This window comes from Arvicanthis niloticus, chromosome 1 (genome assembly GCF_011762505.2).
Source record: "Arvicanthis niloticus isolate mArvNil1 chromosome 1, mArvNil1.pat.X, whole genome shotgun sequence".
NCBI classification, from domain to species: Eukaryota; Metazoa; Chordata; class Mammalia; order Rodentia; family Muridae; genus Arvicanthis; species Arvicanthis niloticus.
In genome coordinates, this window is record NC_047658.1 from 124778710 (window position 1) to 124805495 (window position 26786).

Here is a 26786-nt window from a genome sequence, read left to right on the forward strand (position 1 = left end):
GCAGCTTGGTGTTCATGTGGATTCCTTATGAAGCAGGAGCTGTCTCTGACTCTGTTGCCTGCCATTGGATCCCCTTCTCCTAGCTGGACTGCCTGACTGTACCTCAGTGGGAAAGGATGCACTTAGTTCTGATGCAACTGGATGTCTCAGGGCAGGGTAATACCCAGGGCAGGACTTCCCCTTCTCTGAGGAGAAGAGATAGTGAGGGGAGGAATTTGTAAGGATTGGACTGGGAGCAGAGGAGGGAGGGAGCTACAATCTGTGTGTAAAGTAAATCAATAAATAAAGAAATGAAGTGGGTGGGGGAGATGTGTTTGTCCGGGTATTTTATCACAGCAACAGAAAAAAAAACTAGAACAGCAACTAAATAAGTACTTAAGGAAACAATAAACTACTGAAGAGCAGAAGGTAATAAGTTAGATCTACTTAATTCTATGCCAGTGCTCTTGGCTGGAGGTAAAAATCTATGGAATTCATTAAGTCCCAAGACAATGCCTTCATAACCCAAAGTTCAATCAGCTTAGCAAAGTCAAATCAAGTACTCACTGAAAATTTAACAATAAAACGAAAAGATCTCTTGGTCATCAGCTCTCTGTTCTTCTACCTCCCAGTATTTAAGCTGCCTACCTCAGAGCAAAAGCCACACAGTCAAATATATACATAAGGATAAAATACTTACATCATCTTCATAACGAACATGGATATTAGAAATCTGCACTTGAAGGTTCTTTATGATTTGAGTAATTAACTTTTCTGTAAAAGTGTCCTGTTTCTCCTCCTGAGGTTTTTCTAAAATTGCAAATATTCCTTTATAAATTGAATGAAACACAAACCCTGTAATTATCCAAATATTAAGTAATATATTGCCTTGTTAAAGGAAATGTAAAACACTTTAAATAGATCACTTGAGATTTCCAAAATCTTTCATATTAAAGGTCTCTCTCTATCTCAAACGCAACTAAATGCAAAATGTTTAAAAGCTAGTTTCTTGTCTCGTTAGACTGCAGCCAACTATATTCATTGCTATTAAATTTTATAACCTGAATGTAAGGGCTAGAGGACAAGGACATCTGCCATGACATAGTATCTTCTATAAATGTCAGGAAACCCAACCATAAAATCATAACAATATGATTGACTAAACAAAACCTGCACAATAACAGCATCAGCTGACATGCCAACATAGGGGAAAATCAGAAGGCCCCACCCCTACATCAAGACCTACCTACAGATAACTAATGACTGTTTAGAAAGGGAGAATCAGTGTTTTCCTGGAAAAAGCCTCATGAAAGGTTATCCAATCCCAAGATGTCAGTCCTGAACACATGTACATCAGAGTAACTTTAAATAGATCGAGCAGGTTGCATTTATATATACATTGTGTATGTGTACACATGGAAGAATTATTATTATTTAATAATAATAATTAAATTTGTCAAATTTTATTTATATTATATATTAAATTTATAAATATTTTATATTGATTGTATATAATATATAAATATATATAAATGTATAAAAATTCTAGTTTTATTATTATTTAATAATTTAATAATTATTAAAATAATACTATTATTATAGAAGTGGTCATATATTTAAGAGGGATAAGGGACATAGGAGAAGCTGAGGAGGGTAGGGAGATGTATAGGAAATGATATTAAAAGTCTTTGTTTTATACACTTATTTGAGAATTTCATACATGAGAACTGCATTTATAATCTTACCCATTCTCTCAAAGCCTCAAAAACACTTCCACAACTCTCTACTTCTGGAACATCTTGCCTTCAAATTTGGAAGTAAAGCTATAGGAAAATAACTCCTTCTTATGTTTAATTATTAAAAAAAACCAATTCACACTAGCACTGGCTACTCTACGGCTGCAGCAGTCTCCCCGCCCCATGGCTATGCCCATGTGGTGGGCCAATCAAAAACTTACTGGTGAGCCCGCTCACATTCCCAGTCATCCTAGTAACCCAATAACATCAAAACTCCAGAGGCTTATAAATTATCAGTCAGATAAAACACCCACTCAAAGAACTCAAAACTCAAATGATATAAACACAAGCTGCCCACTTTGATCGGACAAATTACCCTATATTATTCTATTGTTCTTCTATGATATTCATAGCTACCTGTGGCTATTTCAAGCCACATGGATTCTGTTCATTCTCTTCATCTTTCTCTGTCCTTTTCTCTGTCTCTCTGTCCCTTCTTTAAAACTCTCAGCCCGCCTTCCTTTTCCATTGCCCAATCACAAGCCGTAGCCTTATCTTTTACCTGCCCTCACCCTGCATATCAACAGCAATCCACAACTCCTCTGTCATCATCACTCGATCCCAACTAGTTTTAAGGTAACATATGACCCAAATGTCAAAAATAAAATAATTCTTTTTTTTTTTTTTTTTGGTTTTTTTTTTTTTGAGACAGGGTTTCTCTGTGTAGCCCTGGCTGTCCTGGCACTCACTCTGTAGACCAGACTGGCCTCGAACTCAGAAATCCGCCTGCCTCTGCCTCCCAAGTGCTGGGATTAAAGGCATGCGCCACCACTGCCCGGCAAAATGATAATTCTTATATTAGCTGATATCTCATCAGCATCTAAGATATTATTTGCTTCTTAACATGGCTCCTTGCCCATGCAACCATAAACTTTAATTTTCCTTCTATTTCTGCCATCCTTTGATAGTCTTTTGCGTGTCTTCTTCCTCTGTATAATCACTAGGTGGCAGGTTTCCTTACTTCATCCTAGAACTACTTTTCTTCTCATTCTATACTGTTGCTGCAGGAAACATCTTAGATCCTAAAATATTTAACTGTTACCCTAATGTTGAGAACTTTCAAAACAGTACTGAATTTAAAAAGTGGACTGTAGAGTAGGGAGAATGTGACAGTTAGTAAATGATCAAACAGTCAGCACGGTAGGGGACGAGGCTGTAGGGTGCACACTGAGGAATGAAGGAGGGAAGTAGATGCCTCCAATGTGGGCTTTTAATATATCTTGCTGGAGCACTTAGACTTTACCTTGATACTAAGGCATTACCAGTGTTTTAAGTAGGACTGAACATTAGTATTTGAACCTAATAACTTCTCATTAAACGTGGCTTATACTGTATGAATTTCCATTTTTCAGTAAGGCATTATTAAAGAAAAAATAAAGGAAAAGAAAACAAACAAACAAAAATGGTAAATCCACTAGGACAAAAGAGGGTAAAAGACTTAAGGGAAAGCAACAAAAATCAGATGGCTTCAGCCACACTGAAGAAGAAATTTAAATTCTAAACAACCCAGGATGGTGCTGTCACTGAAACAAGAGAAAGTTTAAAACCAGTATTCTGAAAGATTCAATGACTTGAAATCACACTAAACTAAACCAGCAATCTGGGAGCATCCTTAATAGAAAGGGATATTACAAAACTCAGTGTAGGGAATAGAGAGATGGCTCTGGTTAAGAGCACTGGCTGCTGTTTCAGGTTGAATTCCCAGACCCACATGGTGGCTCACAAGTGTCTGTAACTACAGTTGCAGAGGATCTAACGCCCCCTTCCGATATATGCAGGCACCATGCATGCAAATGGTGCACAGACGCACTTATAGACAAAATACTCCTACATGTAAAATAAAAGTAAAATTATTTTAAAGAATTGGATTAAGATCTATATGATAAGTAGTCAAATGTGTTGGACTCCCCTTTGCCCAGCCCAGTAGCTAAGAAACTATTCTGTATGGTTTAGCATACTGAACAAATAAGCAATCATCACAGACAAAACAGACCTAACAGGCTCCAAAATCTGATAAACAGTACATGGGAACAGGAGGAGCCTATACAAGAACAAAGTAAAAGTCTTCATAATGAAGTCATATCTGCATCCACTCACTAATACTAAGTAAAGAACAAAGCTATGGTTTTTAAATTTTTATTTGCCAGGCAGGGTGGCACACACCTTTAAATCCCAGCAACTAAGAAGTAGAGGCAGGCAAATCTTTTTGAGTTCCAGACTAGTCAGACATATACAGTGAAACCCTGCCTTACAATATACAAACAAATAAACAAAGTATTTACTAGAGCTGACTATCTGCCTCAGTAGTAAACATTTACATCATTTGGCCGACTGTCCCGATCAACATCAAAGGAGGTTTGTACATGTAAGATAAGTAGCCTAATGAAACTGTGAGCTGCACATCCGATTCAAGCCATATGGTGCTTCTCTAGGGAATGGCTAAAGGGATAAATACTCACTTTGTTTTTATAAAGTATTGAGTCTTATCGTACTATTTTATCTTTAAGTCTCCCTCACTCCTTCCTCTCCCCCCCCTCGTGTGTGTGTGTGTCTGTGTGTATCTGTGTGTGTCTGTGTATTATCTTGACAAAGTAATTTTTAAAGGAAAAGGCCTAGCAGACTTAGGAAAGGAAGGATTAGGGAAAGGGGTGACTACAAAGAATATAAAAGAAATATGTCAAAAAAAAAAGTAGAATTACATGTGATATTCCCTAAGTGTCCACTGATGATTGCCAAGAGGCAAAATATATATTATTGGGAGTTTATTTTATTTTTCACTAAGAACAAAACAAGCAAACAAACAAACAACAACCTCAAAGTCAGATAGATGGCAGACATCTGCAACTAAGGCGGCAAATGAAAGACCACCATGAATCCAAGGAAAACGTGGGCTACTTGGTAGATTCCAGGCCAGGCTGGGTCATTTTTCTCATTAAGGCTTTTTTCTCATTAAGAAAATAATAATAATAATAATAATAATAATAATGATAATGATAATGATAATAATTTTTAAAAACATACTTCTGTTCCCTCAGAAAAACAATATAGATCAATATATTGTAGGAATATTTAAGTCATCATTTATACAATTTTAAAATATGTAGCTACTCAATGAAAAACAAAGTAGAAAAAACAGATGAGTGGAAAGAATTTTATGATTTAAAATAAGAATTGGATGTAGTATATTTATAAGCTAAGAAGAAAGACCTACAAAGGAAAGATGTGAGAATAAAGATATAGACAGTCCCTAGTGATAGTAACAAGAGAATAACTGAAAAAATTAGGTTTCTATGGGACTCCCCTTCCACTGATGATCAATGGATTGTAATGAGTCATGTGACCTACAATGAACTGAGGCAGGGGTTGGGAGAATAGATTAAGGCAAATATAAACACATTAAAGAACTAAGTATATTCAAGAGTAAATACAGACAAAGGTTAGAAAGGTAAGAAGATGTACTTGGTAAACTTGCTAATATTAAAAACTGACTTTATCCTCACAACAATTATTTGCCTTAAATTTCTGTAAGGTATAATTACTGCATATGTAACAAAACACACAAACCATGTAACCTTCCAGGTAATAATATGGTTTCCTGCTTGTAACATAATCTCAGTACGTCCAGCCAAATCAATCTGCTATTACAATAAATATTTACATCCTTCACTACCACTTTATTGACATTTTTTTACCTTGATCAACTACTTTCTGCTTTGCTTCTTCTATTCTTTTTAGTTCCTGTTGTTTTGTTTCCATGAGCTGCTTTTCTTCTTTGATAGGATCATACTCTATTCCTACAAAAATCATGTAAAATATTCAATTACTTTAAATTTAAATATATTTAATTTTAAAAATTAACATCAAAAATAATAATGTGAACAAAGTTTGCTGAGAATTAAAACAAACAAAAAAAGCAAGCAATTCAATCTGAACCAACAAATTCTAAATTGAAATGCTAAATTATCTTCACCAAGAAGAGTTCTTAGATCAAAATATAAAATATAAAGATCTTTCCATCTAAAAAATAAGAATAATTTAAATTATAAATTTTAAATGACTTACTAGAAGAAGGCACTATGAGTAAATAAATGTCTTCCAAAACAGCTTCAACTGGTTGAGTATAAAGGTTTTTCCATGGAATTTTAAGTTTAAGACTACCTACATTAAAATAATAAAGACAAGAATATTGTTCATTCAACATACAACTACCAATCAATTACTATAAAGCATTAGAAGAAATCTTTGAACGATATGTAGAACAGGCAATAGTGTCAGAGGAACAATACAGTCCTATAAAATTACCTGTACTTTTATACAACTCACTTAGCAATGGGTACCTTTTCATTCAACAAATATATTAGGAAATATACTGTAGCATATAAAACAATATATACACAAATAAAGTGCTAGAAACACAATAAAAGTAACATATACAAATAAGTTATATTATTAAAGAATGGCAAGTACTGTGTGAAATATATACAACTAACATCTTAATTGATTCTGTTTGCCTACTAAACTTTCTATTTCTAGTACCTGAAAATTAACTTCTTGTCATATTTTAAAAGGGGAAAACAAAAGAACACAAGCTCTTAATAAAATAGGTCTATCTACTGTTTGTCTATGTATGTACAAACATAAACATATACTTTCTTTTATACACAGCTCTCTATGATGGTGTTAGAATCAACCCTGAGATGATTAGTACTGATTATCAACTTAACAGAATTTGCAATCACCTATGAAATAAGCCTGTGAGAATGTCTGTAAGATCATTTCCAGAGATTAGCAGAGGAGGGAAAACCTATTCTAAAGGCAAGCAATACAACCTCAGGGCTAGAGTCCCACACTGAGGAAGGAGGAGAAAGAAAACTGGACACCAGCATTCTGTTCCTCTTCCTGACTACTGACAAAATGTGGTAGGCATGTCATTCTGCTGTCACACCTTCTTCATCATGATGATCTGCACCCTCAAGCCAAACCATCCCAAGCCTTCCTTCCCTCAGTTGCTTGTGTCAGGCACACTGTCATGGCAGTGAGGAATTGAACTACTCAAACTCACAGCCCTTCTTGGTAATTTTAAATTTTTGTTGAATTGAGATTACACTAAAATTCAAAAATCATCAGTATAAAACTTAAGTAATTTCTGGCAAATGTTTAAAAATAACATATAACACCCAAATATAGATATTCCTTAGATTACTGTGTTGTAGTAAAGTAAATGCAATCAAATCAACTTAGATTACGAAAAATCCTTACACCATGTTTGCAAGCCTTCAAAACAAAAACAATTACCAATCCAAACTATCAGAAACAACCAATAACTAGCACGTCAGAAAAAAAATAACTGGTGCTATTTTCCACTTCTTACTTATGCTAAACTGTCTTTAAAGGAAAAGGACAATTTACATTCTAACAACAACAAAAGTCTTCTGTGGTATATGGTCTAATAGCAACTGTAAGTACCATATACAAAGTTGGGAACACAGCCATCACTATATTTTTATGTAAGTTTCTCAGATATTCTCACTATATAAATACAACTATAGGAACTAAAAAAAAATTAAAAGTAACCTGAAAGTTCCAACTTAACACACTTATGTTCTCAATCAACCTCTATGATGTTTAAATAAATTCACATGAGAATAAGCTAAGAATCCTAACAGACAGTTTTATTACACATGTTAAATTCTTGCATTTAGCTTATCTTCTACCGATGAACGAATACATGAACTACTAAGCTCACTCTTTATCTAATTTAAATTCATACTTTAGTAAATTACAAACATGGGTAAAGTAACCAAAAACAAACAAACAAAAAACAAACAAAAAGCACTTTATTTTCTAGAATAAAAAAACTGGAAATTCTTCTACAGCACAATCAAGCACAATTTGGTCCCTAAATATAGTTATCTGAATGATCCAAACCCTCTTGATATTATGTACTTTGAACTTACCAAATCATATCAAACATAACTAGTCAGAAACACAGAAATGGACATAGTTCTTTAAGGTCTGTTACAGGCTGCTTTGACTCTCAATTCAACATTAAGATCTACTAAAATGAGCAATTACTGTTCAAATACTACACACACCAAGTTCTACATAAAAGCACACAAATATATTTTTAATCAATACTCATAAACATTAGGAAAATCACATTACAGCAATAACAGTTTTTTATTTACATATATGCCCAGCAAGGAGAACACTCCAAGGATAAATATTGCTTACCTATACGACCAACTTTAACTCTGAATGGTACATCCAATTCATGCTATAAAGAAAAGTAAATTTATCAAAAAATTATCTATATCAAGTTCAAAAATAGAGATAATTATTTTCTTCCTAAAATTAAAGTATTTTAGTTACCTTACATATTCTTTATCTTCAATATTCATTTAAATGTAATGGTTTAATAACTAAAAGCTTCTCTTTCCAAAGTAAATGGCTATATATATACTTAAGTTGTAGTAAACAGAAGAGCTTTTATATAGATTAAGGCTTTATTTCCCAAAATTGTCATTTTATAAAACACTAACTTCAAAACTGTTTCTCCTGCTCATTGGGAGAAAGAACAGCTCTGACAATAACTGGCGCTGGGGTACATGGGTGGCCAATAGTAAAAACAGAAAGTAGGGTCTCTAAACTATATCATATATAAAACTCAGCATGGATCAAAACTAAACAGAAAAACTAAAATTAATAGCTTTATAGTTTAGAGAAAAATACAAAGAAAAAAATCTTCATGGAAATGATAACAGATGTAAAAAGGATGAATTGTCCTTCATCAAATTAAAAATGTTTATACATCAAAGAACACTATCATTACATTAGCCAAATATCAGAAGAGGGAAAATACTGTAAATAAAGAAGCTGATCAGATATCATTATGCAGAATGAATGCAGAGTTCAAAACTTCAATCACACCAAAAAACCCCTCATTTTTAAGATGCCAGGCTGGGGTCTGAAACTCATAAAGATCCTTGGGCTTCTACCTTCTGAGTGCTGAGACTGAAGGCAGCAGCCACCAACCTTGTTTCTGAAGACAGATCCACAATTTCTAGCTGGCCTGGAAAATTCCAGGTAGTACAGACTAGCTTCAGTCACTAGTGCTGAGATTGTAGGTGGAAACCACTCAGTTGCAGGGAAGGGAAAAAAGGAGAAATAGGAAGAATAGAAGGGGAGGAGGAAGAACAGGAGGAGGAAGAAGAGGAAGAAGCAGCAGATTGATAGTGGTGATGATGATCTCTTCAGTATTAAAATAGGAAAATAAAATAATCTTTCCTCCAAATATTTTTTTAAAACATAGGACTTAGAAAAATATTGTAGTCATCCCTCTAACAAAGTATCATCTATTTGTTTAAATATATTAAAAGGTCTCTTGAAAAAATGGGTATTAAGTGAAGAATTATAGTTTTTAGCCCACCATGAGAAATATGAAAAATTCTTATCTCTAACAGGTTGTACCAACCATCTTTTTTTTATTGGCTATTTTATTTACATTTCAGATGCCATCCCCTTTCCCCATTTCCCCTCCCTAGAAAACCCCTATCCCATGCCCCCTTTTCCTTTTTGCTTTTATACAATTTTTTTTAAATGTTAATCAAAGGCTTTATAAGTTTGGTAATGCTCAATCAGAAGTGTAACCCAATACCCAACCTAGATATATCAACCATCTTTGACTGGTGGAGACATGTGAACATCTGCCTCCATGTCTCCCCCCTCTCTTTCTCTCTCTCATCATCTAGCTTCTCCTCTCCTTCTTCTCCTCCTCTCCTTACTCCTTCTCTTCCTCTCAGTACTCCTCCCACCTTAGTTCCTCTTACATAGCACCCTTCCTGTTAAAATAAAACTTTTCTCTCAAAATACAATTAGAGCATTTGTCATTTTTTTTGTTTGTTTCTGATGCCGTGTTTATAGCCACATAAAAATATCTGGAGCAAATACACCTTTGCATAGAGAGTTAAGAATACTGAGAAAGCTTGTAGAGTTTCTAGTAGCCTATCTATACAGGTTATTTTTTATCAACTTCTCTACATAGAGGTAGTATATTTTGACTATTGGTGAATACATCCTGTATCACAGAAAAATAACTAACTGGCCAAATAACACTGAATATTCAAGTGAGACCACCTCTTGATGATGTTGGTGAGTGTCCTATTTTTGTTATGATAAAATGGCTGGCTATATTTGACTTTTCAAAGACAGAGTGTAAGAAAGAGTAGATATTTTTATTGTATTATATAGTCATTTTTAAGCCTTTATAGTTATCATTGTGTTACGTCCTTTATGAAAAATAGGTATCCAGAAATGCCTTTATAGCAAAAATACTGGTCAACTTTGCATTGTGATGTATAGGCGAATGATATATTTCAGTTACTAGAAAATCATAAAGTCTTCCCTTCCATAAGGAGAAAGTTTTAGAATTCCACTAGAGATCAACATGAATTTCTCTTTGGCTTATTCTCATTTAGTTATTTACTGTGTAACTCTATATGAGACTTTTAAATTGAAAATATTTTAGTAAGTATGAACAAGAAAAGCTGTGGCTTAACAGCAACGTGTTTGTATATCAAACATACAAGTTGACAAGTAGTCAGTTATACTAACTAGTTTTATGTCAACTTGACACAAGCTAGAGTCACCTGAGAGAATGGAACCCCAATTGAGAAAAATGCCGCCATGAGATTGGGCTGTAGGCAAACAGTTATTTTTAATGAGTGTTTGATGAGGAAGTGCCTAGCCCAAGTGGGTGGTGCCATTATTGGGCTGGTAGTCCTGGGTCCTATAAGAAAGCAGGCCGGAGCAAGCCATAGGAGGAATCCAGTAATCAGTACTCCTCCATGAACTTTGCACTAACTCCCGCCTCCAGGTGCCTGCCCTATTTGAATCCTTGCCCTGACTTCCTTCAATGGTGAACAATAATATGGAAGTGTAAGTCTAATCTCTTTCCTCCACAAGTTGCTTTGGGTCCTAGTGCTTCAATATACCAATAGTAACTCTAACTGGGACACTCACAGATGAGGAAAACACTTCACTATACAGAGGCAAAGAAATAATTTTGTAATCATGAAAATTAGTGTATTTATTTTTAATACATGACCAATATTGCATCCTCAGCACACAACAGAACATTCACTAGTAGTCTTTGAATACTTGTAACTGCATGTTATTTGAAAAACTTAGTTAAATTTTGGTGCATAGTAGTTGTAAATGACTTCACATTTAATTAGCAAAATGCAATGAAGCATACTATACTTGAAACATGAAAAATGGTGGTAGAAAATATTATATATTTCATGTCTTGTTTAGAGAATAAAATTTCTTTTTTAAAAACTGCTCTAACTAAATAAAGCTAAATCAATACTATAATTTAAAATGAATTTTAAATCTTTGTTCTAAGTTTGTTTAAATTCTAGCAAATTTTATTACTGTTGATCACACAGAACTTTGTGGGTAGGTTTAAATAAATTTTATATTCCTATTTTGAAAAACAAAGGTAAACTGGGTATGTTGGCTAATATCTTTAATCCCAGCACTTGGAAGGGAAAGGAAGGGAAATCTCTAAATTTAACACCAGCCTGGTCTACATAGTGAGTGGCAAGCCAGCAAAGATAACATAGTGAGACCATCTCAAACATACACCACACACACACACACACACACACACACACACACACACACACGCTCATGCGCACACAGGCAAAAAATTTAAATAGAGATCTCTTCAAAGAATACAGTAACAAGTATTTGACAAGATGCTCAATATCATTAGCTATTCAGAAAATAGTAATTATTTGAGAACTGATGATCAAGATACTATTTCATATCTACTGAGATAATGGTTAACAGGTAAAATACAAAGTAATTTTTTTCAAATGTCAAAAACTTAGAATTTGTTCAGAAGGAAATGTAAAGTGGATTTGCAGCTGCAAGAAAAACCCTTGGGTCATTCTGGGAAAGGCTAAATGTATTAGAAAAGCCAAAGATTCACTCTTAGGTATATACTCAAAAATCTAAAAGCAGGCCCTTAAACACCTATGTGAACATAAGCAAGTATCTGTTGCAGCTCTATTTGAAAGAACCCAAAGCAGAAACAACCTAAGTGCTCATCAAAAGCTAGAGGGAAAAAATAAGGCTGAATGGAAAACCAAAAAGGTGACACAGAGGGAGACTACTCAGTCATAAAAAGGAACGGCACCATGGTACATGCTACAAGTTGGATGGCCCAAGAAAATATTACAACAACGTGCGAATATGACATGGTATCATTTGAATAAGGTAAATTTATAGAGATGTAAGACAAAGTTTAGAAAATTATTTAGTGAGTATAGTTTTAGAGTGCAATGAAGAAATATCCCCAAAGCCAGTGGAAATCAAGAACAGAAGTTATTATTCAGTATGGTTAGAGTTTCTCTTGGCAATGTGAAAGAGTTGTGAAAATAGATGCTGGAAGAGTTGCAAAAGGTTGTGAATATAGTTCACATCAGGGACTTTAATATACTTTGTATTATATGTTAAATAAACTAGAAGACAAGTTAAATACTATACAGTAATGCCACATGGAAATAAATAAATAGAAATATTTTAAATGAGAAAATAGTACACTTAGTTTCTATCTTTCAAGATTTAAAGACCTACTTAGCAAATTCACATTTTAAGAAAATAACTTTCAAAATCTTTCTCATAGTTAAATAATTTATGGTAGCATAATTTAAAAACAAGTGTAACAATTAAAAGCACTAATATCATAAATTTCCATAGGCAATACCTACCAAGGCATTTTCTTTAATTACAAGATTCTTGAGGGCCACAGCTCCTTTAAAAAAGAAAGAACGAAAGAAAATGATATATTCAACCGTATTACATTTTAAAATCATTTCTGTTTCATTTTAAATATGACACCAGAGGAAAAATGTACATAATTAAAAAACAGTTATTTATTTTGACCAGCTTGTGTTCATTCTTCTGCCTAGTCTAAGAAGGTCTGACGGGGAAATATCTTGTCCATCACCAGCCTAGACACAAAACACCCCAGATGCCATTTATCTGTCTCAAGGGTAAAAAGCAGAAAGCAATATGGAAGGATGCCTGATGCCCTCCTCTCTACTGAGTGTATACACATACACACACACACACACACACACACACACACACAAAGAGAGGCACACTACCTACACAAATAAACAATGTGCATTCACACAAAGCTATGACAAAATGAGAACACAAACTTACTCCCTATCACATTAATTACACACAAATGGCTTGGCAGGCAGCAAACATTTGTAAATCTTGTACTTTGGAGGCCAGAGGCAGGGGAACCAATAGGTAGCAAGTATGACACCAGTGTGAGTGGGACAGAGGTTAGTGGTGGAGCACTTGTTCAACATGCACAACTCCCTGGGCTCAACTGCTCTGCAACAGACATAAATTGGTAGAATGGATTCGAGGAAACAGATAAACAGGAACTGACAATAAATTGTAAGTGACTCTCTCTGCTTCTTAAGGGCACACATTAAGCTAAAAAGCAAAATCACAGGAAAAGAAATTTCAAGCAGATAACCAACCAAAAAGACAAGTGGGGGATATGATATAATTCAGCAAGTCTAAGTATTTCCCCAAGTATCTGAGTGCACGGATGAAAAGAGAAATATTCACATTCATACCAGCATTATTCCAAAGGCAGGAGCAAATGGAGGGGAAAACAATACACACACACACACACACACACACACAGAGAGAGAGAGAGAGAGAGAGAGAGAGAGAGAGAGAGAGAGAGAGAGAGAGAGAGAGAGAGAGGACAAGAGTAGTTATTTAAAAAAAAAAAAAAAAAAAAAAAAAAACGTTTGAATTCATGCTACAATGTGGATGAACTGTAAGGTCACACTGTTTGATGAAAGAAGCCAGCAGAAAACAGGGCAAATACAATCTCTATCACAGTCTAAAGATAGTAGAGTATAAGTAATTGCTGCTTAATGGGTACAGGGTTTGACTTTTGTTCTCCAGGTAAACTGTTGAATGCTGTAACACACAGTGAATTTAGTGATGGTTACATGTTGAGAGGGCTTCAACCAAGGATACCTCAAACGTGTGGACAACAGGAATTGGCTCCCTCCACCCCTTCTCCCAATCTAGTGCCATAAAGCCTGCTCTCCCACCATCAACCCTATTTAGAATTTATCACCCTGACAATTATCAGACTTCACTCCTTGTTTGACCTTATAAGGTCCCTCTACCCACCCCACCCTCAGCTCCTGAACATGCAGATGAAGCACCTTCCAACACCCCTGCTCCAGTCAATGTTAAGGAGCCACACAAACATTGCCCCAGAGATCCTGCCACCTCCTCAGAGGCATCAATGCAGCCCCTAGCCCCACCCCCAGGTCTGTTCTTTACCTGCACACTCATTGCAGAGATCCTGCACTGCACTCACCCATACCTGACTAAACTAGCCTCTTTCCAGTCTAGTAATTAGATATGGGGTGCAGTTAAGGACATAAACACTGAGATTAGCATGGTGGCACACACCTATGATCTCAGTACATGGGAAGCAGAGTCAGGTGGATCTCTGTAGCTTCAAGCCTGCCTGTCCTACACAGTAAGTTTTAGGGCAACCAGTACTACATAGTGAGACCCTATTTCGGAAAAGAAAAAGTACACGTGTGTGTGTGTGTGTGTGTGTGTGTGTGTGTGTGTGTGTGTGTGTGTGTGTGTTAGAGACAGAGTTTTTTTCAAACAGGGAAGACCTCTGAAAGAAAATTAAAAACTGCCAGATGATTAACAAGTAACGGGAAATGTTGCCAGTAGATTCCTTTAAAGGAAATGAAAAAAAAAAAAAATTAAGAGAAAAGGAAAATTAAGTAATGAGAGTAAAATCAAATCTTTTATTTTCATTATTCTTAAATAAGCTAATGGAAAGTTGTTTGTTTTAAACATTAACAGCAACAATGTACTAGCTCACTCCTCAGGAGAACAAGACCCCAGGAAGAAGCAGAGTGTAATCATCATTGGAATGGACTCAGATAATATTTAAATTAATACTATAAATTCAAAACAGCTTTTTAACGTATACTTAATATGCAAGAAAAATGGTTATACAAAATGCTTAATTAAAACCAGAGAAGGCAGGAAACAAAACTTTGAAAATAAAAAAAAAGGGGGGGGGAGGGCGAGGGGTCATGTTCTAGTCCCAGCAAGCAGAACTTGGCAGTTTCAGCCATTTGGTGCTCCTTAATAGCTGAGCCATCTCTCCATGGGTGCCAAACCTATTCAAACCACCACAGGGAGCTCAAGATGAGATTTCAACAATTTGAAAAGATAACATACCAGAAATTCCATTCAGTCTGGATAGAAAGGAACCTATTAGGTATTTCCAACAACCTCCTGTTGGATAAAACTTCAGAAGATAAACACTTAGATTTATATTTCTCACCTTAAGGTTGTACTCACGCCTGAACATACATCCACACAAATTTCAAAAAGGCTGGGTGGTGCTCATCTTTAACTATGTTGACAAGTACCTCACTCAAGTTAAATTCTTTTATAGTTAAATAGTTTTAAAATGAGATTTGTGGATATATTTTCCTAAATTTTAGGTATAATATATTGGTTTCAGTGAAACTACATAAGACGCTTCATCCTGTCATTGTCATGTTTGTGTTATGACTGCTATCATAACTAGTCTTACTTTGCTTGAATAAAATCTTTGTGTTTAAAGAGATCCCAATTATTCACTATCATCATAAAAAGAATTCTCCCATATTCAGTATAACTTGAATTTTTAAATAGTTTTCAGACTAACAGAGATTGATTATATTTGGGCGGTACCTTTAAATCCAACAGCCAAAAACAATAGAATTTCTTCCCACTAAGAAAAATGGAAGAATATTAACTGTGCATAGCAACTGGATTATGGCACTGCTTTTTGATATTAAAATGCTATCATACAACAAAGTAAAGGTTCTTGGAAGCATGTGTGTGATCCAGATCTCATACTAACTATATTAACTCTTATTAGGATTAGCAATAGCATTCATGCACCAAAACTGGCCAGCCACCAGAGCCCAAACTTCTCCAGAGGCATCAATACTGAACGAAAACTTTCTTAACATGCTAAATTTGCTAAAAGTCATAACAAAGTTATATTCTTAAAAGTATTGCTGTTCAAAAATAGGACAAATAAACTGTTTTTCAAAACTAAGGAACTTTTAACCCAAGAGACTATACTTTATGAGCCCATGAATCTTATGGGCATGGTACACTTAGCCAGGGTGAAAACAATAGTAAACATTCAGATGTTAATGATGAGAAGTACATGGACATTATAAAAATAATTTCTAATGAAGTCCCATTTCCATTTTTGACTATAAAATAAGAAATATAATTTTATTATACTCAAAAATTCTATGAAACCTTGATTCCCTACATGTCTGGCCTTTTGTGTTGCTATAATACTTTGTGTATGGGTAAAGGTCAATTTTATTGGAGAAAAAACTAAAATGATACTTTACTAGAATCTAGTTTCTTCTACAACATAACCATATAATTATTTCTACAAATTGGCATCTGGTAAAATACCAAAATAATAAGACAGATGAAATTATTAGTCACAAATAACAATTATAATAATTTGAACAATAAAAATATTTCGTAAGTTAGAACCAGTCACTCCACATGAGGTTAATTATAAAATGAAACTGACCAAAAGAAAAACTAAAACAATAAGAAATTATTTCAAGTACTTGAAACATTAAATATTTCATTATACATAAACAGCAAGTACACACATGGAAAAAAAAAAAAACCCAGCCTGATTACAGGAATATGGTTGCCAAAACTGGCTGTTTTTCTTTAGGTCATACTATGGTCTTGGTTAACATTAGGTATAATATACTCCTATATTACAAAGGAGACGTCAGGACCTGATCTCCCCATCTGAGAAATGGAGTGCAGTACATGTGTGTAGATCCATCTCTTATTCTTCCTGTCAGCCAATAGAGAGAGTTATGTTGGGTACCTCGCTCCCTATGGAGGTTTGGGCTCTAATGGTGCCACCATGGCTTCTCCCTTCTTCCCAGAGTTCCCTGGCTCTGAGCACTGGCCCAGGGTTGGGGAACACACTGCTGATGTGTGATAGCATCCCACAATGTGGCTGTTAATTGTGCCTGCCAACCATCTGAGCCTGTGGGTGCTTCTTTCTGAATCCTGAGCTGGTTACTATGCAAGCATTTAGGGTGCAGAGACTTGACTCGGTGGGACTGTGTGTCTAGGAGTACAGAGGGAGGCTGGGAAGGTCGGGCGAGTTTGAGATTTTTGTTGCAAATCCTTTACCTGCCTGGCAAGGGTTCTTGTAGATACCTGTGGTGCTGGAGGGGTATGAGGTGGCCTTGAGACTAATTCAGATTCAGCCTGGCCCTGTTGGGTTGTGCTGAGATTAGGCCCATTGGAAATCCTCCAGGGTGTGGTTCTGATTAAATCTTGTCCAATATTTAATCCCATCATCACTCACAGGAAGCATAGTTAGAATGTGTGTATCAACCTGTGTCTTAATGACCAGTCTCTGAGCTGTACATTTGCACTATGGCAATTGCAGTGGCAGCACTGTATTTGTGTATTTGTGTAAATAATAAACTCATAATGACTTCCAAAAAAATGACTCAGGTCATAATTCCAAATAAGGTTAATATGACCCTGGGGCCTGTTCCATTAAGGTTTCAACAAACAAGCATTTCCCTCTCCTGAAGACTGCTTTCCTGCCTCCTCACTCTCATTTTTACCAACCCTAGCAATGGGCTTTCTTTTGCTAGAAACAGCCTCTTCCTCATACACAAGAGCCTCATGTGACACATGGCCAAAAGCAGAGCTGCAAACCTAAACGAGTGCCTCCAAAAGGCCACAATAGTCAAGATTTTGCAAGAGGAGTTGACACATCCCAACTCTGAATTATAAATAATTGGGATTTGCAGATTATGAGCTAAATTATCTTAAGTTATTTTCTAGTCCTCTTAATTGCTATTCACTGCTAACCTGTAACATCCTCTGGAGTTAGTTTATGGTCCACTAGTTTCAGTCAACCCCAAAACTAAAACTATTATCAGATAAAATGTAAACTCTCTAGCTGAAGATACTCCCCCTTAGAATCCCTCCCATTCTCAGGAGTTTTCCGTACTTAATATATCTATATCTACCTTTGCTCTGATAAATGCTCGAGCCGAATTTTCCATGGCTTGCTGTTAGATGTCTAGCTAATATCCTCACCAGTGTATTGTAAATGCCTTAATTTACTGCTTTCTTTTGTCCTAAACTATAAAAGTTCACATAACTGCATCTACATTGAACACGTTATTTGAGGCAACCAAATTCTATGTTCTCAGGCTGGGTCACTCATATCTGGCTCAGAATAAACTCTTGTGTTTCCCTTTGAAGTAAGAGCTGTGTTCTATATGAATGGTAGACTTGGATGGACTCATTTCTTTAGTCTGTCACTGGTACTTGAAATGAATACATCACCAAAGGAAAGTCATGCAATACATTCCTTAATGTGTATGTGCTGTCAAAACATGTGAGTCAAAGGATAGAAGTACAATTGGAAAAAGGCAAATCCACTACTACTGTCAGAGACTTGGATAACTATTCTTGGTTATACACATATTTACGGGGAGAAATACAGACACAATTGGATTGAACATCACTCATACCCTGGATGTAACTGACATTTATGGAACATTTCATCCAACAGAAGATTACACATTCCCCTGGAGCACATATGCAACACTCACAAGGTAAGATTTACTCTAGCCTGAGCCAGTGTGAAAAATCATAAGTTATATTCAAATCACAGCACACCTAATCTAAAAATCAGTCTAGTGGGAAGAAGGGGGGGGGAATGCACAAAACACTTCAGAGTTCAAGCTCTGAATAATGCCAGGCAAAAGAAGTCATAAAAGGCATTTTCAATCATAGGAAAATTCAACTTATAAAAAAATCTAAGTACAGTAACAGCAAACATTACAGAGGACACTGTGACACTGAATGCAGACATTAGAAAAGAAAAATCTAACATCAAAAAATCTGTTTCAGTTCAGTCCAGGCATGATGGCACACCTCTTTAATCCTACCACTCGAGAGGCAAAGGTAGGCACATCTCTGTAAATTTGGAGCCACCCTGGTCTACATACTGCATTCCAACAAAGAGAAACAGAGGGAATGCATTCAAACTTACTCTCTGAGGCAAGCTCTACCCTAACAATCAGATGAGGAATTACAACAGACTAACATGAACCGATGCAAAGATTCTAATCAAAATATAAGTAAACAGAATAGAAAATACTATAATGAAGTATAACTTATACCACAAATACGAGTCTAATTCAGTAAGTGGAAAATAATTCATATAATCTATAATATCAACAAGCTAAAGAAGACCTGGATATCAACAAATGTAGAAGACAATCTGACAAAATTCAACATTCTTGAAAGAGAAAAAACACTCTTACAAATGAGAAAGATGTGATGGTGCACAACTATAATCCCATCTTTAGGAGGGTGACAAAGAAGGATTTCAAATTCAAGGTCAGCCATGCTATACAGTGTATTTAAGACTGGCCTAGGCAGCATAGTAAAAACTTTGTCTCAATAAAATACAGTGTTTATGACTTGTTTTTAAAAATTCTAAATAGTATCTGCCTCTGGGAGTGAGTAGGAATTTGGAGGGAAGAGTCAGGAAAGGATTTTTCCAATAACAATCATGTTCTATTGGTTAGTCAGGTTTGAGTAAAAGAGGAGTCAGTGGGGAGATTAGATTGGAGGAAGCTAGCCAGAACTTGTTCCTTTCTCTGCAATCACTTCACAAGACACAATGGAAACAACTGAAAAGCAGTGGTTTATTATAATGGGTGGAGTGGGAGAATGCTGAAGTTCAACAGTAAACAAAAAGAGGAAAAACTAAAGAGATTTTCAGTAGTGTAAAAAGAAAGTGAAAGAGGCAGAATGTGGGGAAGGACAAAGAGGGAAATCTCAGCACCTGCGCTACCACAGGATCTGGCACCTAAAAGAAATACTGCCTGAACAGACAAAAATGATTTGAATCTGCATAGCAAAGAGGTTTGGAGACGCTCTCTGCATTCACAGAATATTTTCACAGAACTTAAAAGAGCCATCTTGTGTAAGATGGTCCAAATCAGACTTCTCTGAGCTTATAGCTTAGGGGAGCTAAAAACACCTGTATTTTCTCATCTCCAGGTCCTCACAACACAATACAGTGGACCCAGTGAGCAATTTCTCTGTAGTAAAAAGTGGATTGCTATGCATAATGGAATAAAAAAGATGCTTCCCTTTCAAACTCAGCAATTCAAAAGATAGTTCAAAGGCTAGAGGGGAACAGTCAAGTGTGCTTTCTTAGGGGAGTTAGCCTAGACTAACAGGAAATGAACTGCCTAGAGACCTCCTAGCACAGGCATCAAAGACTCCATAGTCCTCGATGTCAACATGCACAGAAATGGAGTCACTGACTCTGTAGCACAGAATCACATCTGCCCTCACCGTATGCAGAAGAAGGGCTCTGGGAGAGCCTGAGCCAAATGTGTGCCTGCACTGACCTGATACACTGAAACCTTGGCACAGGCTCACCACTGGACTATGCAACCCCAATAACTCTAGTCAACTGGCCTGGGCAGTTGTATATTCCTTAACTCATTCTGGTGTGCTGGGAAACTCAAAGGTATTCCACATAGCTACAACCACAACTACCCACCAGGTGTTTGAGGAGCACCACAATGAAAGAGATAGCCCTCAACATTCATTTTCTACAAGGGACACACACCTCAAGACAATGAAGAGTAAGTTATGATTATCTGGTCTTGCCAGTATAACTGAACATTTTGACAGAACTTTTTTTTGAGACAAGGCCTCATGGAACCCAGACTGGTCCCCACTCACTAAGTAACAAGGACGATTCTGAATTCCTAATCCTCCTGCCTCACCTCCCAAGTGCTGGGATTGCAGATATATAACAACACACTAAGTTTATTCCATGTTGGGATCAAACTCACATGCAAGGACCAGAATCTGATTTTCAGATTTACAAAAAAGTATATGGTAAAAACAAACAAACAAGTGAACAGAATACATAAAATCTCTGAGATGCAATCAAAAGCACAAACATATGCATACTTAGAAAACATAATGAACTGAAACACAGAAAACCAACTCAGCAAAATAAGAGCAGAAAAGCTACCAAACCGTAAGAAAGGTATAATAATCTAAGTAAGTATAGAAGCATTTAGAACTCCAAAAGTCATAACAACAAGGGACATCTCCCCAACATTCCATAGTTAAACTGCCAAAAGCTTAAAAACAATGAAGAACAAATATGAAATGTTGCAAGAGAGAACAGCCAAATCACATTTAAAGAAAAATCAAGGCTAGGGAAAAGGGACACTGGTAAAGTTCTTCCTATACAAGCATAAGGAGTGCAGTACTCAGACTCAGTATCTGAATGTACTTCTTATCCAAACACTGAGGAAGCAGAACTAAAGGAACCCTTAGGCTCACCGGCAAGCCAGCCTAACCTACTTGACATGTTCCAAGTCAAAAAAAAAACAGGCACTGGCTCAAAAACAAAGAGTGGCTGCTGACTCATAAGGCTAACACCCTATACCGACTTTACACGACTTTACACACACTTGCACACTTACCCAGCATTACAAAAGGAACCCTACATCCAGGAGAAGATCAAAGATAAAATAACCATGACAGTATGAAAATAACTCTCAGAAGAGGAAATAAATGAAAATGAGGAATCAAAAATTGTTATATAGTTAATTAACCATTAGTAAAAAAAAAAATATTTGAAACCAGAAGAAAAGAAAAATTATAAGAACAAGTAGATTATCTTTCAATAAAAGCCTAAAATGTAAACGTTCTTAGTTTACATTTTACATAGACTGGCAGGCTGGATTTTTCAAAACACAACAAAATACAATTTGCAAAAACCTCAACTCACCACTAATAACAACAACCCCCCCACCAAAACTAAACATGAAAGGATGAAAACTTATATTCTAAACAAATGGAATGTGAAAACAGTAGCTATCCTCACATCTGATAAATAAAGTTCAAGATAGAAGAGTCAAAAAAGAGTTACCATATTTATAAAGAGTACTATTCAACCAGGTTATTTGGATTATAAATACACATGCCACAAACCTCACAGCAATCATTTTATAGAATACTACTGGACCTAAGGACAGGTCTCATTATAGTCACAACAGGTAAGTCTAATACCTCACTCTTGCCAACAGATAATTCAAGCAAAAAACAAATCTTACAAAAAATATTGTTCTTGGATGGCTCAGTGGTTAAAAGCTGCAGACTTTGGACTCACAAGATATTCCCACTGGCGCAATAGTAGCAGAATATTATAAGAGTGACCAACCACTCTCTAGTAGGATCTAAGACCTGTTCTATGAGATGGAACTCATACCTGGCACTGTTATAGCTACTTAGAACCTCTGTTACCTCCATCATGGGCGGGAGAAGAGAACCCAATACTACTCTGGCAAATGGACATACTACTAAAACAACTCCTAACGTGCTATTGTTATACTCATGGATGAGAACAGTGCTATTGTTATACTCATGGATGAGAACATCTTTCAAACGGAGAAACTTCTCCCGGTAGTAAATGGCAATTGACACCTATACCCTCAACTGGTCAACAGGCAGAGAACAAAAGTGTGGAGTGGTCAGTCCTAAAGGGGACATATTTACCAAAACCCTTCTCCCAAGGCTCAGAGACCTTGAAGAAGGGAGGATGCAAAGATTACAAAAGCCCAGAGGTGATGATGGATAACATCAAAGAAACAGTGTTTTCCAAACACAATCTAATTTCCATTATCAAAATTTTCAACTTTCAATTAATTTTTTAAAGCCTAGATTTAACTAGAGTTGCTCCTTTTAGAATTCTCAGGAAACTTTTATTTTAACTTTGTTTCATTTATCAAAATATAACCAAATTCTTTCACATGTCACCACATGATCCAGAAACTCCATTTATACATATTTACTAATGGAAATTTTATTTGTTTGTTTGTTTATTTTTTTTGTTTTTTTGAGACAGGATTTCACTGTGTAGACTTGGCTGTCTTAGAACTTCATCTGTAGACCAAGATGGCCCTGAACTCAGGGATCTTCATCTACCTTCCCAGTGCTGGAACTAAAGGCATGTTCTACCACACCCACCTTAGCAGTGGGAATTTTAAACATGCCTTTAAAAAATATTCACATGAATGTTCATAGTGGTATCTATAATATCATAAAAGTTGGAAACAACCTAAATGTCCAACTGATGACTCAATAAATATTCACACCATTAAATACTATTTAATCCACCCTTCAATAGTAAAGACATTTAATATCTTAAATTAAGAAAGCCAGTGACAAAAGAATATTACATGGCTACATTTAAATTAAGTGTCAAGAGTCAGCAAATCCATAAAGCTGGAAAGACAAATGGCTTCCAGAGGTGAGGTACTCATGAATAAAGAATGGGTAATATATGCTAATGAGCGTGAGGGTTTTTTTTTTAAAAATGAGAATAACAAATGCTTGTGAGGATAGTGCCCAACTAAATCTTGATACAAAACAGGTAATAGCACAAAATAATATAACCATTTCAAAAATCAGTGTCAAGGTGTATTGTTGCGTTTGAGGGGTGGAGTCTTGGCAGGGAGGGTACCATAATAAAATGCTTGAGGCTGGTTCTTATAGACAAAATAATATATTTGACCCAGCTTTGCAGGCTGAAAATTCAAACAGTATAATAGCAGCTATGGTGAATAATACATTCTCACACACACACACACACACACACACAGGAGAGAGAGAGAGAGAAAGAGAGAGAGAGAGAGAGAGAGAGAGAGAGATTGATTAAGGTCACAAAAAGAACTGAAGGCCACAGTGAGAGGCCACTATAACTTATTAGGCCTACTTCTAAAAGACCCAGCACCTTTTATCATCAGTCTAGGGGCTAAGCTTCCAATATAGAACTTTTGGAGACACAATCAGACCTTAACCAAATCATTTCGATTCTCATAAAGTTACAGATTTACTTACTACTCACATTCACTGTTAGGTATTTACTCCAATGAAATAATTTATGTTCACATGAACACCTAATTCAGCTTTCCTTTTAACTGCCAAAAAGGGAATACTGCAAAAATGGCAGACCTAGTTTATGACAGCCATAAAGTGAACCACCACTCAGAAGTGTGGGAACTGTAGGACAAGGTGATGTATGCAGTATGTGGATGATCCATGGATGACTTCTCTGCATTCTGTTAAGAAGCCTGACTCCAAACACTACACAGAATCCAAGTGTGATGGCACAGGCCTTTAACTCCTGCACTCAGGAACCAAAGCAAGAAGATTCTAAGTTCCAGGCAAGCCAGGGCTACATAGTGAAACCATATCACAAAAAGAAAAAGCTACATAGCCAAAGGATTTCATTTATAACTCTCTTAAAAATAAAAGCAAATTAGCAGATTGTAAACAGATAAGTAGTTACCACTTGAGGAAGAATCAATTACAGAGAAAAAGAAGAGGGGATTTCCTAGGCTTGTAGACTTTTTGAATCATTATTGGGATAGTTGAAACATTCTTAATGTTTATTAAAACTATACATAGGACTCAATTTTATTCTAGGTAAACTTTAAATACATAAATTTGGTAAATTGTAGTCTACACAACTTGCATCTTAAATGCAGAAACATTTCACTACAAATCAAACCACTGTTCAAGTAATTTTTTTCTTGTTCTTTTTATTTCCTTTTTTATTTTTATTTTGTGTGTATGAGTGTTTTGCCTGTGTGTGTCTGCACCACATGCTTGTGTGCAGCGGCCCCCAGAGTCAGAAGAGAAAGACAGATGCCCTGGGACTGGAGCTACAGATGACTGCAAGACATCATGTGGACAGGACACTAGGACTTGGACCCAAGTCGTCTAGAAAAGCGGCCAGTGCTTTTAACCATTGAGCCATCTCTCCAGGTCCCTGCTCAGACATTCTTTAAGGCTTTTTTCTGAGATATTGAGTTTTGTTATTCTCACTCTGCAACTGAGGAACAGCACAGATTAAGCAACCTGCAAACATCAGATCTCAAAGAAGCTATGCTAGTAGCACTTACAGCACTTACAGCACCACGTTATCACAGAAGGACCTAACTAGCTACATGAGGGCTTGTTTAATAAAACTAAATTATTTTATTATTATTATTTCATTATTTAAAAATTGAGAAGGTTCAAGATAAAGGAGAATTTTTAGAAAGCTTTAAGTAAGTACATATCAGAGAATGCACAAATAATTAACTCTAACTTTGGCCTGGAACGTTCATTTCAAAAAGGTCTCTAATTGCTAATAGCTACTTAAAATAAACAAGAGCGTAATACAAAACAGATGGAAGCACTAAAAATAAGACACTGTATTAGGTAAGGCATTGCAGTAAAGGGGTAGATGCAGCCCTTCTCATCTAAGCAACAGAGGGGAGTGCTTCTCACGTCTTCTTCAGGTCCTCAGAGAAACTGAAAGCCCAATTTACATTTTGACCGTCTGTTCTGCATTTTCTTTTCGTGCTTTAAAACAAACAAACAAACAAACAAACAAACTCGGGTCTTAGTCGAGCCCACAAACACTTCACAGTCCCACCTGGTCAGGCTGTGACCTGAAAACGTAAGTAACTTTGAGATACTCTGAAAGGGGCTTTCCTTTCCTTTTATTCCCCCTGCCATTTGCCTGCCCCAGCTGAGCAACACCCAAGTCCAAGTTCAGAGGCCGGAACTCGCCTAGAAAGCACGGTGAAGTGAGGTAGGGAAGGGACGAAGGGTGTCTTCGCGGACAGCGCCTGGCCTTCACGTGCAAGTCGGCGTGCGACTCGCCGTGGGCTCGCTGGAGCCTTCCTTACAGCCCAGGACGAAACTGCCAGGGATGACTTCCTGGCCCAGCGGAGGCCAAGGGTCACCAGCACCCGGCCCCACCGGGACGCGAGGCTTCAGCCCACGCCTCCCCCAACTTCACGGCTCGCGCCGCCCGCCGGGGAACCGCCGCCCCGCTTTACATAACTTGAAGGGCGAGGCGGACAGCTGCAGGTGGCGGCGCCGAGCTGGCCAAGGACCGAAGCCACCAGAAACTGCGCCGCCGTCTCCCGCGACCCCGGAGCGGCGACCCCGTTACCTTTCCAAATGCCCAGAGAGAGCTGGGACTCGTCCAGGTTCACCACATAGTCTCCCAGGAACCGGTTCAACACGTCTACGACCACCGACTCGAATACCATTTTCCTCTGCCGCGGAGAGCACCGCGGCACTACCCGCGCTGCTCCTCCCTCGAGACGGCTTGGCTTACCGGCTCCCGGCCCGCTCTAGCTACGGCGCCGGCGCCGGTGCAGCCGGGTCACCCAGCCCGACCGCGAGCCCCACCGGAGGAAGGTAGCCGCTCGCACCGCGCATGCGCAGCTGGGACTGCGCGTAGGGGCGTGACCGACGCGGAACTGGAGGCGCGGCCGGGAGCAAGAGCGAGGAACAACAGCTGCGCAGCCGCGGGCCCGCCCTGGCCCGCGAGCGGAACGCCGCGCCTCTCCCGCCGGCCCCGCCTTCTGTCCGTCGCTTAGCAACAGAATACCAGTGGCGCTCTAAAGACCCCGCCCCGAAATGGCCCTGCGTTGTACCGGCGGCGAACTTTCGCTGGGTGACAGGGCGTGGTGCTAACCGACGCGGTGGAACGCCCCTTCCGAAAGAGAAAACTAAGGTTGCGGGATCCAATGACAGGAGGGTGTACGGCTCGGATGCGAGGTTGTGGGAAGTTTCCAGAAGCAGTTTCCCAGGGCGCTTTCCCCATTGGTGAGGTTCGACCAGCCTTGGTGCTTGGGCGCCTCCTGAGGTTCTCCAGGTCCCTGGCAAGGATGCGAACTGGCCCTTCAGGTGCCTCCACTTATCTTCCTCTGCTGAGAATCTGTGCTGAGG

General features: G+C 37.4%; 1 protein-coding gene across 5 annotated transcripts in view; it reads right to left on the reverse strand.

Annotated features, from left to right (window-relative positions):
• The window catches only part of Vps13a (vacuolar protein sorting 13 homolog A), a 191713-nt gene extending 165463 nt beyond the window's left edge, over window positions 1-26250 (reverse strand). For all 5 annotated transcript variants that reach the window (XR_013105785.1, XM_076918218.1, XM_034498455.2 and 2 more), the window contains exons 1-6: window positions 26002-26250; window positions 12554-12597; window positions 8010-8052; window positions 5838-5933; window positions 5468-5569; window positions 680-789 (exon numbers count right to left, since the gene is read on the reverse strand). Coding sequence is in view for 4 of the 5 variants with exons in the window: in XM_076918218.1 (XP_076774333.1) it covers window positions 680-789; window positions 5468-5569; window positions 5838-5933; window positions 8010-8052; window positions 12554-12597; window positions 26002-26101 (495 nt within the window). In the remaining variant the exon portion in view is untranslated. The remainder of the gene's footprint in view (window positions 1-679; window positions 790-5467; window positions 5570-5837; window positions 5934-8009; window positions 8053-12553; window positions 12598-26001) is intronic.
• Between the last annotated feature and the right edge of the window lie 536 nt (window positions 26251-26786).